The sequence below is a fragment of the Corapipo altera genome, unplaced genomic scaffold, assembly GCF_003945725.1.
Source record: "Corapipo altera isolate COAL_440 unplaced genomic scaffold, ASM394572v1 55, whole genome shotgun sequence".
In the NCBI taxonomy this organism is placed as follows: Eukaryota; Metazoa; Chordata; class Aves; order Passeriformes; family Pipridae; genus Corapipo; species Corapipo altera.
This window is the reverse complement of record NW_020884882.1, coordinates 15,973,580-15,989,417: the sequence shown is the minus strand read 5'-3', so window position 1 is coordinate 15,989,417 and position 15,838 is coordinate 15,973,580. Positions and strand designations below refer to the sequence as shown.

At 43.6% G+C, this 15,838-nt stretch overlaps 1 protein-coding gene across 5 annotated transcripts in view; it reads right to left on the bottom strand.

The window, feature by feature from the left end:
- The window catches only part of CNTN4 (contactin 4), a 286,304-nt gene that overhangs the window by 68,844 nt on the left and 201,622 nt on the right, over positions 1–15,838 (bottom strand). For all 5 annotated transcript variants that reach the window (XM_027640398.1, XM_027640402.1, XM_027640397.1 and 2 more), the window contains 2 exons: positions 5,678–5,881; positions 464–566 (listed from right to left, as the gene is read on the bottom strand). In XM_027640398.1, coding sequence (XP_027496199.1) covers positions 464–566; positions 5,678–5,881 — 307 coding nt within the window. The remainder of the gene's footprint in view (positions 1–463; positions 567–5,677; positions 5,882–15,838) is intronic.

The window sequence follows — 15,838 nt, the reverse complement described above, 5'->3', positions numbered from 1 at the left end:
CAGGTTGGGCAGGGCTTGGAGCACCCTGGGCTGGTGGAAGGTGTCCCTGCCCATGGCAGGGGGTGGAATGGGATGATCCTTAAAATCCCTTCCAACTCAACCCTTAAAATCCCTTCCAAGCCATTCCATGATTCTATGATCATTTTCCTCACAGTCCAAACATTTTGAAAGTGTTGTCAGTGTTTACTCATGAAACCCCAGATGTGTTTTAAGTGTTACATGAGACCTCAACACAGGAGATCCCCAAACACATCTTCCCAGATTAAGTTCCATCTCTCTTCCTTGAGAATTTATATTTTTGGTGAGCCGAGCTCCTGCTCCCAAAGCCCTCTGTGGGATATGAAAACTGGCAGTAAGTAACTCCTGCTGAGGGAAGTGAATCATTAGGAACTGCTGCAAACTCCACAACACAGGGCTACGAGAGTGAGAAGCTGGAGGAATAATAATAATGGATCAAACTTACTTCCCCAAGGCAAAGCACTCCAGTTTCACCGTTGTTCCTTTTGCAGATGGAACCGTTTCTGGGAACTGCACTTCTATTTTTGGCTCATACTCTCCCATCACCCCTGTGAACATAAAAGAGATGCTAAGGCTTGGTTGAATTTCTGCAGTAAATTCACAAGTGTTCCCGTGCCAGCACAGAGCTGTTCTATACATCATTACTTGCCCAATTAATCCATTCATTTTAAACATGGCCTGTTCCTAACAGCCGTGGAGTGGGGGCTCTTTTCCCATTTACTGCCAGAGGAGAATCTGAACCAGCTCTCCACACCATCTGCCAAAGATTAAAGTCTCTTCATGGCTCCGTTGCTTTTCTCTTTTGAATATTCAGAATTTTTGCAGGTAACTCGTGAAATAAGGAAAGCAATAACAAGGGAGGTTCAGCACCTTCTAGAAAATGAAATGTGGAACAAACAGCCATTAGGAAAAGTTTTAAAAGCACTGGAGTTAATAGAGGTTTCTATTAACTCCAAGGATTTCGATGTGCAGAGATCATCTACTCTTCGGGCAATTTCTTTATTTTTACTGCCCCAGTAAATCACGGAGCGTGGCAGCCTCTTTATGAAATTGTGTTTAAAAATTTGTGCACATAAAAAGGCCATTACACTCGTGATAAATGGCTACATTTCTAGTCACTGTACTGCCTTAAACCCGGCACATATAATTTCCCCAATAGTGATTATCAGCTAATTGATGATTGCAGTTTAAATCTCAACAGTGTGGAGCTTCCTGGCCCTTGGCCAAGGGAGGAGCAGTGCTGGGTCAGACCAGATGAATCCCACAAATACAGGATCGAGACAGCAAAAGGGATACAGAGATGGGATAACAGGAGTCTGCAGAGATATTCAGGTGCTAGTGGTGGCCTATAACTGCTGTGCTGCTCTCTGGCCCCCTGATTTGCAAACCCCCCTTTTTGCTTTAACTTTTCACAGTTAAAAAGCTGAAAATACTCAGTATGAGGCTTACATCAAGTCTGCCTTTCCCTGCTGACCCGAATATTACCTGTTCTGATGCAACAGCAGGTGACATCACCTTCCTTCCAATGCATTAATTGCAAATAAGTGTTGCTGCTGGATTCTATAAAGAGCGGCTGCTGCACAGCCTCAGTCATCAAAACTAAATGCATTTATTAAAAATACAAATACTCCCCCCATAGTCATGTCCTGGCCAGCACATACAGCAGGAAATCCATGAGTCTGTGCCAACATTCCAGCATTTCCATACCATACAAACAGGAATTACAGGGAATGCTGTTCCCTAGCCCTCTGCACGTTGACACTGCAGTCCCGAAGGGCTGGAAGTGTCTGGCACAGTTATCATGGAAAATCCTCTCTGTTCTCCTGACTGTGACTTGCCAAAACTTTGCAATCTTGCCTAAATTTTCTCCAATATTTTCTGGTGCTAAATATTTACTGTTGGAGCTTCAGCCAAGGCAAGAGCAGCCACCGCCCAGAGGTCTCTGAGGACAAGGCTGGGTGGGAATGTTTGGGAGCAGCAGCTGATGACAAAACTCTTGAGATCTTTTCCCAGAAGAGTATTTCCACCTTCTGCAATGAAGACTGCAGATTGGTGAGAGGGAGAGCTTTGGAAGCTTCCCATGAAAGCCTGACCAGGTTCAGGCAACTGTCCCACCTTGGAAGATCTTGGCTTTCAGCTGGAGGCTTCCCTGAAGAATCACAGAATATTCACCTGACAGAGAAGGAGGCAGGAACGGGAGGGAGGAAAAATGGCTTTTTTTCCCCTTCTCTTCACTCACACTTTTTATTGTTCCCATTTCTTTACCTTGGGCTGGGACTGGAGAGCTCTAATCCCAGGGTGACATAACCCCACACTGGGATGGGAACTACAGCTGCCTGGGGCTGCAGGACATCAGCTCCAGCCACTGCTACCCACAGCCCTGCACCTCTGACAACCTCACTGCAAGCTCCAACCACCTAAAAATCAGGACTTTTACCTGGAAAAATCACAAGGCTCCCTCTACAATGATAACCTACCCACATATATATATATATATATATACATAGGGTATGATGTGAGTCTGGCTGTCCCAGCTCAAAAGGAGCAACACTGTGCACTTCAGACATCTCCATCCTGAATCCAAGACCATTTCCATGCAGATAATCCTTATTTTTCCTGCTGTTCCTGGGTGATTTAACACCTGACTTAGCTGTGCAGGTGGCAGGGCTGGAGGAGGAAATAAAGGACTAAGATAACCCGGGGTTTGGGGCTCGGTGTCACAGCACATCAGATGCTCGACGTGTTTGCATTTCAGAGGCTTTTGTATCTTCCAATTTCAAGGCTTAAAAACGTGTTTTTGGATGAAAGTCCCAGGAATTCAGAAGGAAGCTAATTTGTCTGAGAAGATGATATGCATTTCCTGACAACACCTGTGAAATGTTAGAGTTTAATTGGCCCATCCAGCTGCTGCTGATGGTAATTTTATTCCAGAACTATTTCAGTTTTTTCCTACTGTTACTGTTGTAATTCTCATGTCAAAAATCCGAAGCACATTTTAAAGAGAAGCAGTGAAGTACTGCAGGAGCAGTGGCTCTCAACACCTGGATGCTCCCAGCTTTGGGGTGGGATGGTCCAGGGGCTCCTAAAGGTGCTGCAGGAGGGATGGTGCCCCAGGTATCCACTGCTCTTCCAAGGGGGAAGAAGGTGCAGAGACTGGTTTTTATTAAATGGAGAAGGCAGGTTTGCTGCCTTTCCTCCTCTCCCTCCAGTCCACATCCCTCAGTGAGCTGCCAGAAGGCTTGTCTGGCATCAAATTTGAATTCCTTTTCTTCTGAGCTACAGTAATTCTCCAATCCTAGTGGAAACCTTATTTCAGGCTTTAGGATCATTCTTGTTCTTTGGTGTCATAAAAATAGCTCAGAGAGTCCTTTCTCCACAATGGGAGGTACCAGCTGGTCGTGTCAGGACTAACTCCAATCCATGCAGAACCCAAGCCAAAACCAAACTTTAACTCCTTGGGAACTCTAAAAAAACATAAAATCTTTTACATTTTCCTTTTATACACCAGCACTTACATGATGTGAAAGGGAGAGCTGCTTGACATTCCTGTGTGGAATATGGGTGCACATTCCAAGACAGGTCCCAAACCATAAATGTGCAGGTTTTGGCAATGCTACATTTACATGATATTGTATTTCAGTACTTTTTCCACCTGCACTGCAAACACCCTCACTGCCACAAAAGCATAGAGATACGTGGAAATATTTAAACAGAGGGTGACAACATGTATTTGTGAGATGGGAATTAAGAGGGATAGAGGAATTCCATCCTTTTCCCAGCACACACTGCACTTTGTACCCTGTATTTATCACCAGCAATAAGCTCTGTCTGCAGGAGCAGAGCCTGAGCTCCCGGTGACCGTGGCAGCTGTTCCTACCTCCATCCCATAACCAGCTCTGATATTCATCTCTCTAAGGAGGAAAAGCTGTCTGAGGATAACTAATGGGATAAGAGGCACCTTCTGATTCCACAGCACAGCGACAGGGAAGGGACCTCAGTCCTGCCAAGGATGGTACGTCCCGCTGGTTACAAAAAGCTGCAGCAAAAACCATCAGGAGATCTCTGGAGCCTCACAGCAGAAAACAGGGAAAAGAGGAGCACAAAAGGAGCAGGTGGGGAAAGCAATCTGCCCACAGGATCTGATTTCATCCCCTACAGCTGCATACCTTTTCCTCTTGCAGCTTCCAGCTCAGCAGCCTGGCATTGTAAAGCAGGCAGTGCTGTAAAAACCACATGGAAAGGCTGCTTGGCCAGGCTGGTTGTGTTCAGGTAAAACAACCATGACAAGGACGGCAGCTATTGGACGTAAAAAGCCTAAATGACTCACAACTGAGGCTAGAAAAATTACTGCCATAAACTGAAGAAACGTGAAAAGAAACCTTGGGCTTCCTGAAGGTGAGATTTCAGCCCCACACATCCCACCCTGCACCGTGAGCTGTGCTGGGAATGAGGGCTGTGCCTCAGTCCATGGAATCACAGACTGGTTTGGGTTGGGAGGGACTTAAACCTCATCCAGTGCCACCCTCTGCCATGGGCAGGGACACCTTCCACCAGCCCAGGTTGCTCCAAGCCCCATCCAACCTGGCCTTGGACACTTCCAGGGATGGGGCAGCCACAGCTTCTCTGGGCAACCTGTGCCAGGGCCTCACCACCCTCACAGGGAAGGATTTCTTCCTAATCTAATCCTGTCCTTTGTCAGTTTAGAGCCATTACTCCTTGTTCTATCACTACACACCCTTGAAGTACCTCTCCAGCACTTCCAGCCAAGGAGGGTTTGCAAAAATGTCCTATTGCTGGAGTACTTAAAAATACTTCTTCTTCAACACTTAAATTGTTAGTATGAAGCAAACTTAACTATTCCTTTTTGACTTTCCCCACTCTCCATCCACAGGAATTGTGTCAACATGATGGGAACAGTGATGAGGCTGCAGCAATGAGCCCTGGTTTTACAAGCAAGGAATTTTGGTCAAACACCATTATGTGACAATGGATCTTCTTCTAGAAGAAGTTGCTAATAACGCATTTCTATTTCTGGAACAAATGTCCTATCTGTTATCCTTTAAACCCGACACATTTTAATTAATTTTAATTGTAAATTAACATGTAAATTTATTTTTCTTATCTTCACAAAAATGACAACGATACAAATCAATTGTCTGTATAAATTTAGAAATCCTCTTTTGCTTTCTTTTTGCTTTTTTGTATTATTCCACAGACTACTAAAAATAGCCCTAATTCTGCTGGGAAATACAGCCTGAGCTCACAGTTACCGAAACAACAAAGTGCTTTTGTTCACTTTCAGGCTGCATAAAATGAGCACAACTGGTATATCCAGACTCTAAAATCTATTTTGTTTCCTGTCTTTTGCCAACTCTCACCATGTATTTCTTTTATAATTATTGCCTGACACTGCAAGTTGTTCCCAGTGGTGGGAAGAGCAACCTTGGCCACAGCATCCTTAAATCCCACAGCTGGCCATGACTTTGAAGCCCAGCGAGAGCAGAGGTCTTCAGCCTCACTGTGAAGGGGAAAAACCTCTCCCTTTACCCCGATATAAATATTTCAGGCCATTTCTTAATTTCTGGGGGACAGCCAGTCAAAAAAAAAAAGCAGGACAACAGCTCCAAGCCCAGCCGGGGATTCTCTGTCCCAGTCCTACCGTCGTTCCTGAGGATGAGGGGGGTGGGGGGGCCCAGGACCTTGCTGTTGGTCACGGTGTTGGTCACCACACAGGTGTAGTTGCCCACGTCTGAGGCCTCCACCTTGGCGATGTAGAGGTTGCCCGTCTCCTGCGACACGAAGCGCCGGTTGTCCTGGTGCACGAAGGTCGGGTACTCGTTGAAGATCCAAGCATAGGTGAGCTCTGGAAGCACAGGGTTGGTTAGGAAAATTGGAGATATCACACCCCACAAAATGGTCTTTGTGGCTACAAATACGGATTTCCAACTGTGACACCTCCGAGCCTGCACACTGATCTCACGTTCTTGTCACTCCTCCAAGTTCTCCCGCAATATGATGCACTTTACAAGAATGTCACCTTTCTGTCGTGAACGTTTCAACCTGACTCGTGACAGAATATGATGTATTTTACAAGAGTCCCACCTTTTTGTCATGAACACTTCAACCTGACTCTTGACTTCTTTCATTCCTCCTTGTTAATTTTTTTTCCCTTCGAAGACAGCTGGGAGGAGGATCTGCCGAGCCCTGTCATCACCCACTCTATGTTTTATTCCTTGGGAATTCCCGAATCAGCAAAAAACTGAACACTAAATTAAGCAGCTGTAATCCTCTATGTGACTAATTACACAGTGCTCTGTGTTTTATAAGGCATCTTTGGAAGTTTATTTGGGCAATAAAACAAGAAGTGAGAGAGATGTCGCGGCGGCTGCAGAGTTTGTGGGTGAGGTTAATGCAACATAACCCTGTTACATCTGCCTAAGTCACACTGACAAAGCTTGGGGAACTAAAGTGGCTACAAGATCACTGCAGTTTTCTAAGGGCACACTAATTATACTAAAAATCATACTTTTATTTTAATACTCTAATGAGTCGTAACCATAATTGACCTCAACTCCCATTAAGTACTTCGGGAAATATATTCTGCCCTCATGTTCCACTGTTTACTGGGAGAAGTGGCTGAATGCAGATTGCTGGCTTTTATTTATTTATTTCTAACAACAGGATTCTGAAATGCCTGCTCAGACTTTTAGGAAGATATGATAATTATGTTTATGAGGGAATATCTAATCATCATATTTACACATGTGCATCTCATTATAAGGAGCCTCATGCTGATGTCAAGAGGATACTCAGAGCAAATAAGGTACCACTTCTCAGCCAGCTTATTATTTACTGTAAGTAGTTAAGTTTGGTTGTTTTTTTGCTTTTGTGTTGTTTTTTTTAAAATTTACTCTTGATGAACAATTATGCTGCTCCTCCAGAAGCAGCCAGCAACAGGCAAGCAAACATCACTGCCCCGGGATGCACAGAGGTGTTGGAATTTGAGTGACTCTGCACACAGCAGGTTTGCACTAAAGCCCCCTGAGCTCTTCAGTATGACAACATTTTGCATTGACTGTGGAATGGTGAACTGACCACAGGAAAACACAGGATGGGAGGGTCTTTCTTGATCAACCCCTGTCCCCCATCCTCCCCAGGAGGTCAAATCATCCTGTTCATAATTACACCCTAAACCAGCAAGAGTTTTGGCTTCTGCTTCCCTGTATGAATTGATATGACTTTAATTTTTAAGAACCCTCTAATTTCCAGGTTAAATATTTCATTGCTATTCTATAGGTCTGCTCTTCTGGGCTAATGATCCCTTTGGCTTGAAGAGTTCTTGCCTCTTTGCTGGTGAGAGCCATTGAGAGCCCTTCTGCCGTCATTTCCAAGACAGCCTTTGCAACCCTATAATGGTTGGAGGAGCTTTTCCTCGCCTCTGCCTTAGTTAAAAGTCTTGAATAATTGTGTCACTTGAGCTGAGTGCCAGCTTGGAAACCCCTGGTAAGCAGGTCACAGGCAAGCAGAAGGCAAATGGAAAGCTGTGCAATGTTGATGATGTGGGATCCCTCCAAACAGAGCAACCCAACACAGGGGGAACTAAAAGAGACCTATTTCTGGGGTGCAAAACATCAAAATCTCCCCAAAAGCCATCTTCAAACTATTAATTTGGCTGCATAACACTGAGGAACTTCAGTAAAGAACTGAAGTTGCAGCTCTGCCTTCCTTTCATCACAACAAATCACAAAGATATAACTGCCCAACATACACAGAATTAGACTTTAGGAGCAGTCCTTTACTATATAATACTTAAAACAACTGGGTAATTCTCTCTCTCTCTCAGATAACATGGGACTAATGGAATATAGAGCACAGGGAATAGCACAGACTAGAGCACCTCTAAGTGCATTTGCTTTTGCAGCAACATGTAAATAAATACTGTATCAAACTCCCTTTGATTTCCTTAGAGATCCCAGTGCAATATTTATGGTTTTTCAAACTTGACAGATTTCTTTTGATAAGTTTTCACTTCCTAATTGCTCTGGAAGTGATAGACAGCTCACATCCCATAGGCAATTTGTAACAACTGTGTAAACAGACACTTAAAATACAGCCCGAGGTGGCGCGTGATGGAAACGTTTCCCAAAGTTACCACCACGGAGTCTTTGAGCACAAAGAACGAGCAGCAACGGGCACTTTGTGGTTTTCTAATTACACATTAGACTCTAATTCCTTCAGGAATTTATCATGAACTTCTCCTTTCTAATTTGAGGCCCTTTATGTGTAATTTTTGCCTCTTTTACCACACTTTCTGTTTCCCCTTTAAAGCACATTCAAGTAGGTCTCTCAAACCCGGAATATAACAGGAAGATTTCGGACCTGTATGTGCTGGTTTTAAAGGAAAAGGGAAATTCCAGAAGCTGCAATCCCAGGCCAGCTGCAGAGCACCACCTTGACCACCCACTGCCCAAAGACCCAGGCTGTGCTGTGATACCTTACTTTTCCGCACTGCCTGGAATTCCATGAGAGATCAGGATGAGATGAAGATTTTTTGGATGGTGAATCTTCACTTCTGTAATGATTATCAGGACAAGAGGATGGAGAAGTTACTTGTACACTTGGTACAGATGCTCTCGTAACACCAGATGGAAGACACTCAACCCCAAAACCTTCCTTGCTCCACAGACCACACAAAGAGCCTTTTTCATCCACACAAATCCTTGCTGATGGGCTACACAGCCTTGGCTCCCTGGAATACACACTCTACCACAGCAGGCAGATGCTGGAAGAAGGAAAAGTGGATTTCTTTTTGCCCAAGGAATGTACATTTCTGTACACAAGGTCACAAAGTGATGAATATTTGCTCTACTAAAGCACTAGAGATGAGGAAGACTGTCCTAAATTAGTTAATGTCACTCATGTCTTCCAAAGGAGCCTATGGAAAATTTGGGAAAAAGAGCAGTGGAGGTGACAGGCGTGATACAAGCAGCTTAATTTGACTTTAAGCCAGCAATTAAAAAAAAAATAAATTACTCAAGGCACTGGAACACAGATTCAGGATGTTTAAGATCTGCCTCTCAAGTTTACTATCAGAATGCAGACAAACTCTTTTTCTGCCCCCAAAAAAGAAAAGCTCTGAGCCAATTTCCAGGCCACCAGCAGAGAAACCTGGAAAATGAGAGATGCAGAGATTTCTAGCAAAACCCACAGCCCCCTTGGGTCTGTTTTTCCTGATTACCTTCAGATCTCATCACTTTTCTAAAGCACTCAATGATAAACTCAATTAAAGTCTCTCTGTGCTGCCCCCAGAATATTCTGCTCAAGACAAGAAACAAAACTAAAGATACTTCATCTTTCAAACTTCTTCTAAATAACACCAAGTAGCGAAAAAAAGTTACTGAAAGCTGCACAGAAATTCTGCTATGAGTAATTATTATAATTAGACCTTATGGTTTTGCCAAAACAATGTTCTCTGGTTGCCTGTCTTGGGAAATTCATGTGTTTTGTCTTTGCCTTTAAGTACAAGAAACATTTCTTGATTTTTTTTTCTTTTAAAGTCTCTTCCATAAAGTCAGGGCTGCCACTAAAAAGGTCTCTGGGGCTATTATGGAAAAAGCTATTAAAATATCAAGATTATGGTGACCATAAAGCTGAGGAGAAGAATGAAATTTTGGAACTAGTATTAGCCAAAAAATGGGGATCATTTATCATTTTTAATAAGAACAGTGTGGGTACAACACACTATTATTTTTTATAGGTTTTACTGACAGTTACAGAGATGAATCCAATCTTTAATGATTCCTATAATTCCTGTGTTATCACCCACTATGTCACTCTCAAGTTGGACAGGCAGGGACTGCTTTTCTGTGTGAAACACAAGGTTTGCAGCATTTCCTGTCAACTGTGATGACAAAAATTAAATTTCACTACGCGCGGCAAGAAAACAAAACAAAATGAAGGAAATTAGGAAACCCTCCCTTTAAACTGTCCCAAGCAACCCAAATAATGGCTGCAAGAGTACACAATTTTGAGATATTCTGAAAGGAAAGTGAGGTTCATCCCAGCATGTAACAAACAACACCACGTGAAGTTTTTCCTGGACAGAAAGTTATTCCCTCAACTACTGCAGGGCAACTGGTGGTGGTGAGAAACTGGATTTAACACTTTGATTTTATATGAATTAGCCAAGTTTCTTGGCTCTGTGTGTGTTACTGTCTGGCTGGAAAGTACCAAACATATTTATATATTTACATAATAAACATATTTCATTGTATCCGAACACTATAATGTTTTATATCTTCAAATACTATTTTTTCCAATTAAATTAATTTTATTTTTTATATCCAAATACTATAATGGCATTTTGCTGTACAAACCCATTGTTGTTGTAGAAACTTCTACAACACGGGAGCTGGAAAGGAAGCTCCAAGCACCACAACAAACTGCCTGGGGAAGGGGAAAAGAGGATTATCAGGGAAAGCTCCTCTACACATCTCTCCATTCCCTTCTGCAAACTGCACTCTGGGTCCTGGAGTTTTGGGCCATTTTTCTCTCTCACTGTTTTATTTTAATAGCAAACTACGTGAATTATACACTGCAGGTATTTTTTGTGGGCCTCCAGACCGTTTCATCACCCTGCTAGAACACTGGATCAATTTTTTATCTTCTAGCCTTAAATAATCCCGGAATAATTTAAAGGAATTAACCTGGACAAAAAGCGTCGCCCGATAATTCTTCCCTTGGCTCTGTGCTCTGCCCTCTCCATCACACAGGGCTGCCCAGCTACACCACACCACGGCCCTGGGCCTCAAATGCAGGTTTTAATAAAAGGAATGATAAATAATGAACAAGATTAATCTGAGGTTAATAATACATTTTTGGATGAATCCTCAGCTGTGCTAAACCCGACGACACAGTTACTCAGCAGCCAGCCAGCAGTTTGCACACAGAGAAATGGGCTGTCAGAAGTGTGTAAGAATGAGAAAAATGTACAGATTGCCCAATTTCTGTCTTAGATTCTTCCTCACAGCAATTTTCAACCCGTGTAGGGCTGCGTTTGCTCCCCAGCCCCTCGACTCCACGCCTGCCCACCGTGTAGAGCTTCACCTACGGGTAATTAAAAGGGCAAGAGGTCTTCATTACCTGAAGCCTAATCAATAATCACCTGTATCTGCTCCATCTCCATTCTGGGTATCTCTGGAACAGTTAATATCTGATGGCTGTACACAGCTGACCTGGCTTATCTCTGAGGAGCAGCCTCCAGCCCCAGTCGATGCCACGGCATCGGAGTGTTAACGACTGCTGCTCCGTGGCACCGGGGCATTCCGACAAAATTTAACCTAAAGTTCCCTCAGGGAGAGAAATCCACAGCAGCCTTTATCTGTGACTGAATAGAAAGTGTTATATGAGATGGAGTCCTGGGCTGTTGTATTTGCTGCAGTTAAACACACAAACCCATTTCGACAGCATCTGCCGGGCAGCAGGCGCCCTCCCGCCCCCTCACTGATTTAGGGCCAGCAATTTGGAAGAAATTATTGGGTTTTTTATCTGACAAACTTAGCAAACTGTCTTACAGAAATTTACAGCTCAGCCCAGTCCTGCCTGAAAGGCAAACACACCAACAAATCCAACCTGTATTTGTCATAAGGGCTTGATACCTTCTGAGCCAGGTTTGGTGTTTGCTGGAACCAGTGAACCTTGCCCAGGATTAGACTTGATGCCACTTAGTTTCCTGCACCTCTGATTTAAACTTCAATTTTTGGAGTTAGGCTCAAGCCAGCTGCAAGGCTCTTGGGAAGGGTCAGTCCCCCCAACCACATCCCTTCCTGAGGGAGATCCAACCTGGAACTGCACCAACCAGGGATAACGCTGCAGACACCTGAAAAGTTGGGATGTTGGGCCTGCCAAGAGATCCACTGAGGAAGGGAATTATCACAGAATTATGGAATGGGTTGGTTTGGAAGGAATCTTAAAGCTCATTCTGTCCCACCCCTTGCCATGGGCAGGGGCACCTTCCACTATTCCATGTTGCTCCACACCCTGTCCGACCTGGCCTTGGACACCTCCAGGGATGGGGCTTTCAATTAGGAATTAAAAACTTATTTCTTCTAAGAACATTTCAATTCTGGGGCAAAACACCATCACCTCTGGCATCAAGGAGGTCCCAGAGATAGCCAAGGCAGCTGATTTATGGTGAAATCAACATTTCAGGAAAACTTTATGAGCATGCAACGTAACGTGCCACATAATCCCATCAAACCAACCTTTAAAAAGAGCAACAACACAGAAAGCTCTCACAAGTGGGTGAACAGCTATGGATTTGCTACAACCTTCACTCCTACTAATCACCAACACCCTACTCATGAAAGCCAGGAGATGCATCCTTGCTCTCCTGTGGCACTGATTCAAGCCTAGATGATTTCACAGCTTTGCCCACTGAGCAATGTATAGATCTGTGTGATGCTCTCTCTGCTTGTAAGTTCATTTCAATGAGGAAATTCCGGTACTAATAAAAAGAATAACAGCTTGCTATGGCCCAGAGAGTGGCATCAACATTCTCCCAAAGAAACACTCATCCTCACCTGACAGCCAAACATCTCTGTAGCAGATCCTGTCAGCAGTAAATAGAAAGAGGGGAGAGAGGAGAGACTGGACAGAAAAAAAAAAAAAGACAAAAAGGGGCTGGACTGAAGCTGCTAATTATAGGAAATCATCAAATAAGAATAAATACACTGTAAGCTGGGCACATGCACACACAAATCTTACACTGATTTTTAATTCTGCACTGCAGTTTTACTGTGAGAGATTCAGTGGTTGCTGATACTCTCCAGGTTCAAGTTACATAAAGTGCTCCACACACCACCTGAAGGAATGACTCACAGATTTAATCCAGCAGTTTGTTTTCTGTTTGAAGTCAGACAGAGTTAGCCTAAAATCTTTTTTTGTGTGCACTTGCTTCACTAAAGCTAAAGGTCCCTGGGCTTGTTTTAAAACATATTTCAATGTGACCCAGCTAATCCTTTAATACCAGCTTTCAGTACCTTTGATCAGCCTCTTACTGGAGCTATAAGAGATTAGATCAAACCTTAAAAAGCAGAAAAAAACAAACTTGGTTGCAGAGAATTTTCTTACTGCAGTGAATTAATATCATGATCAAGTCCAAGGCTGAAATATCTGCCCAAACAGTGTGAGGGGTATGTCCTTTAGGGCACTGCTGTGGCACTTGCCTGTAGTACACAGGAAAAAAACATTCTCTTCACATATTTGATAGATAAACAGTGTTTTGATAGATAAACAGGGTTTTGATAGATAAACAGGGTTTTGATAGATAAACAGGGTTTTGATATCTACCAGCTGAAACCATCATCAGGGTTGCACATTTATCCTCTCGTTCAAACAAATCACAGTCACATATTTAGACATTCCACACGTGTGAGGGAACAGCAAATGCCCAAATCAATATCCCCATGTGTTTTCCAACAACAGAACATCACCCCCACAGGAATGAGGGCTCACTAGTCCAGGACTACTGACTTTAACAACGCAGCAAGTGCATCCAAGGGCGTGGAAACCCAAATTTGGTTGCAGAAGTGGAGAAACAGCGATGCCAATCAACAAACATTCTGCTGTGAGAGCAGGTCAGCAGCCCTGGCTGCTTCTGAGAGCTTTGTAGAGACCAGCTGGAGCTGAGTCTGAAGGGAAAGGGTGGTTGTACCAGGTTAGCAGAGCCTGGGAGCAAGACTCTGATCTCTAATTTATTTTATAAAGAGATCACAAGATGTTACACTTTCAGTAAATGCCTATTGACTGGATCCTGTCAGACGACAGATTTCACTCATCTGCAGCCAAACCCTGCCTGCTCTACCCCCTTTCAATCCCATTTCAATCTTCATTTAGTGCTGCCTGCAATCGAGCAGGGGAATGAACCACATGACTGGCTCGCAGATGATTTCTTTTTAAAGATGTCACGAGCTGTCACTGATAAATAAAAAATCCATTAATGTCACGTTCCTTATTATTTTGGTATTTCCAAGGTCTTTACTGGAGAGTTGAGCCTCTTCCCTTCCAGTTCTCTGTGTTACAGACCCCAGACATCCTCCCCTGTCCATGACACCCAGATGGGCCATCAATGTGTAATGGGAGGTGATGGCAACACTGAAGGTGATAAATCACATATACCAGTTGAAAAATTTGGGTCCAAACTCCTGCACCAATGTCTGTTCTTGCCTGTGACCCTGTTTTGCAACTCCAAATTTCTTTCCTGCTGAAATGAGGCAGATCATACACACACCAACTCAGGTGCTTAAATTAGTGTAAATCTATAACGAGCTTGGCATTTGTGCTATTAGAAATATTTGTAATTTCATAAATCTCTCAATTAAAACAGCGCTGCATGTTCCCTGTGCTGTCAGAAACACCAAGCCAAGGCACTCCCAAATTAGAGGAGAATTTATCCTTATCCCTTATCCTCAAATATGTTGATAAACTTGTGCACAAACTGAATCAGCACTTTTAGAGAAAGGATTATGTCAGATTAATTTTAATCTAATCCATTTCTATCTCCTGAGCAGCTTTTTACTTCTTGCTTTAAATAATTTAAACGGTGACTGTGGCACAGCATAAAAAATAAATGATGGGAGATGCACTTTAAATGGAAGTTACAACTCTCAATCACTTTTTATTTAAATGAGAGTTTCATATGCCTGATTTTAAGTTTAATGAAGCCCATTCTTGCTGAACTGTAATAATCCTCCCCATGTGGAACCAGACCCAGACGGATGACGCTCTCCTGCAGCTCCATGTCTGACTCACCTACTCTGTAAGTGCTCTGCAAAGAGACACCCTGGGTGAATTTGGGGCTGTCAAATGTTGACACTTCTTTCTTTGGACTTGGGAATTTTCCTGCTATATGAGGACATGTGAGTGACAACCACTGTTAAGAGGAAAAACTGATTAATTCAGGTATTTTTGTTGTTGCACTGTTTGTTCTGATCATGGTCTTCTCCATCTCCCACACATTTCACCAGCATCCCCCTCCAGCGAGCAATGCCAAGGAAATCCTGGTTGAACTTCCCACATCCCCATCCCAGGAAAGACATCTGGGAGTGTAGAGCCCCAACTCATGGGAACACCACCTTGCTGGGGCATTTTCCTGCTTGTTTGGAAATTGAGCCTTCCCCCCATCATTCCCTGCATCCTGCAAGCAGAACCATCCATGAATAACTCACAGTTTAACTCCTGGCCATGATCCAGAGAGGTTTGCAGCACCTCCTGGTTCACCTCTGCCAACACCGACCCCACTGCCACAGTCAAACAGGTCAGATGCATCACTGACATCCTAATGCAAAATATTTCTCTGATTCCTTCTCCTTTTCCTTTCCCAGCCAGTTTACCTGCTCATATTTTCACTCCAGCCTCTGGAGTGATCCATGACAGGCTGCTCACTGACCTTGCAGCACTTTGACAAGTAGTCGAACCAACTTACAACCAGCTTAGCAGATTTTTTGCTTGGTTTCCTAGAGAAATGGAGCTTTTACAAGCATGGTGCCCACCCAGCTGTGAGATACTCCTCTCTAAATTAGCTTCTCACTAATTGGAACCAAATCTGACCGAGCTGCAAAGGCTTACAAGACATTCAGACAGCAGAGAAAGAGGAGAAACTATGAATCCCTTAACAAGGAGAGGGCAGGGATAGCTCAGCCATTCATGAATCTGCTTGGCAAGAGGCACCTGCCCCATCCTGGGTATACAGGCTGTGGAAGAAGCACATTTCTAAAAAGCTCTGGGCATCCCACACTGAAAGAAACAGCAGGAAAAAAAA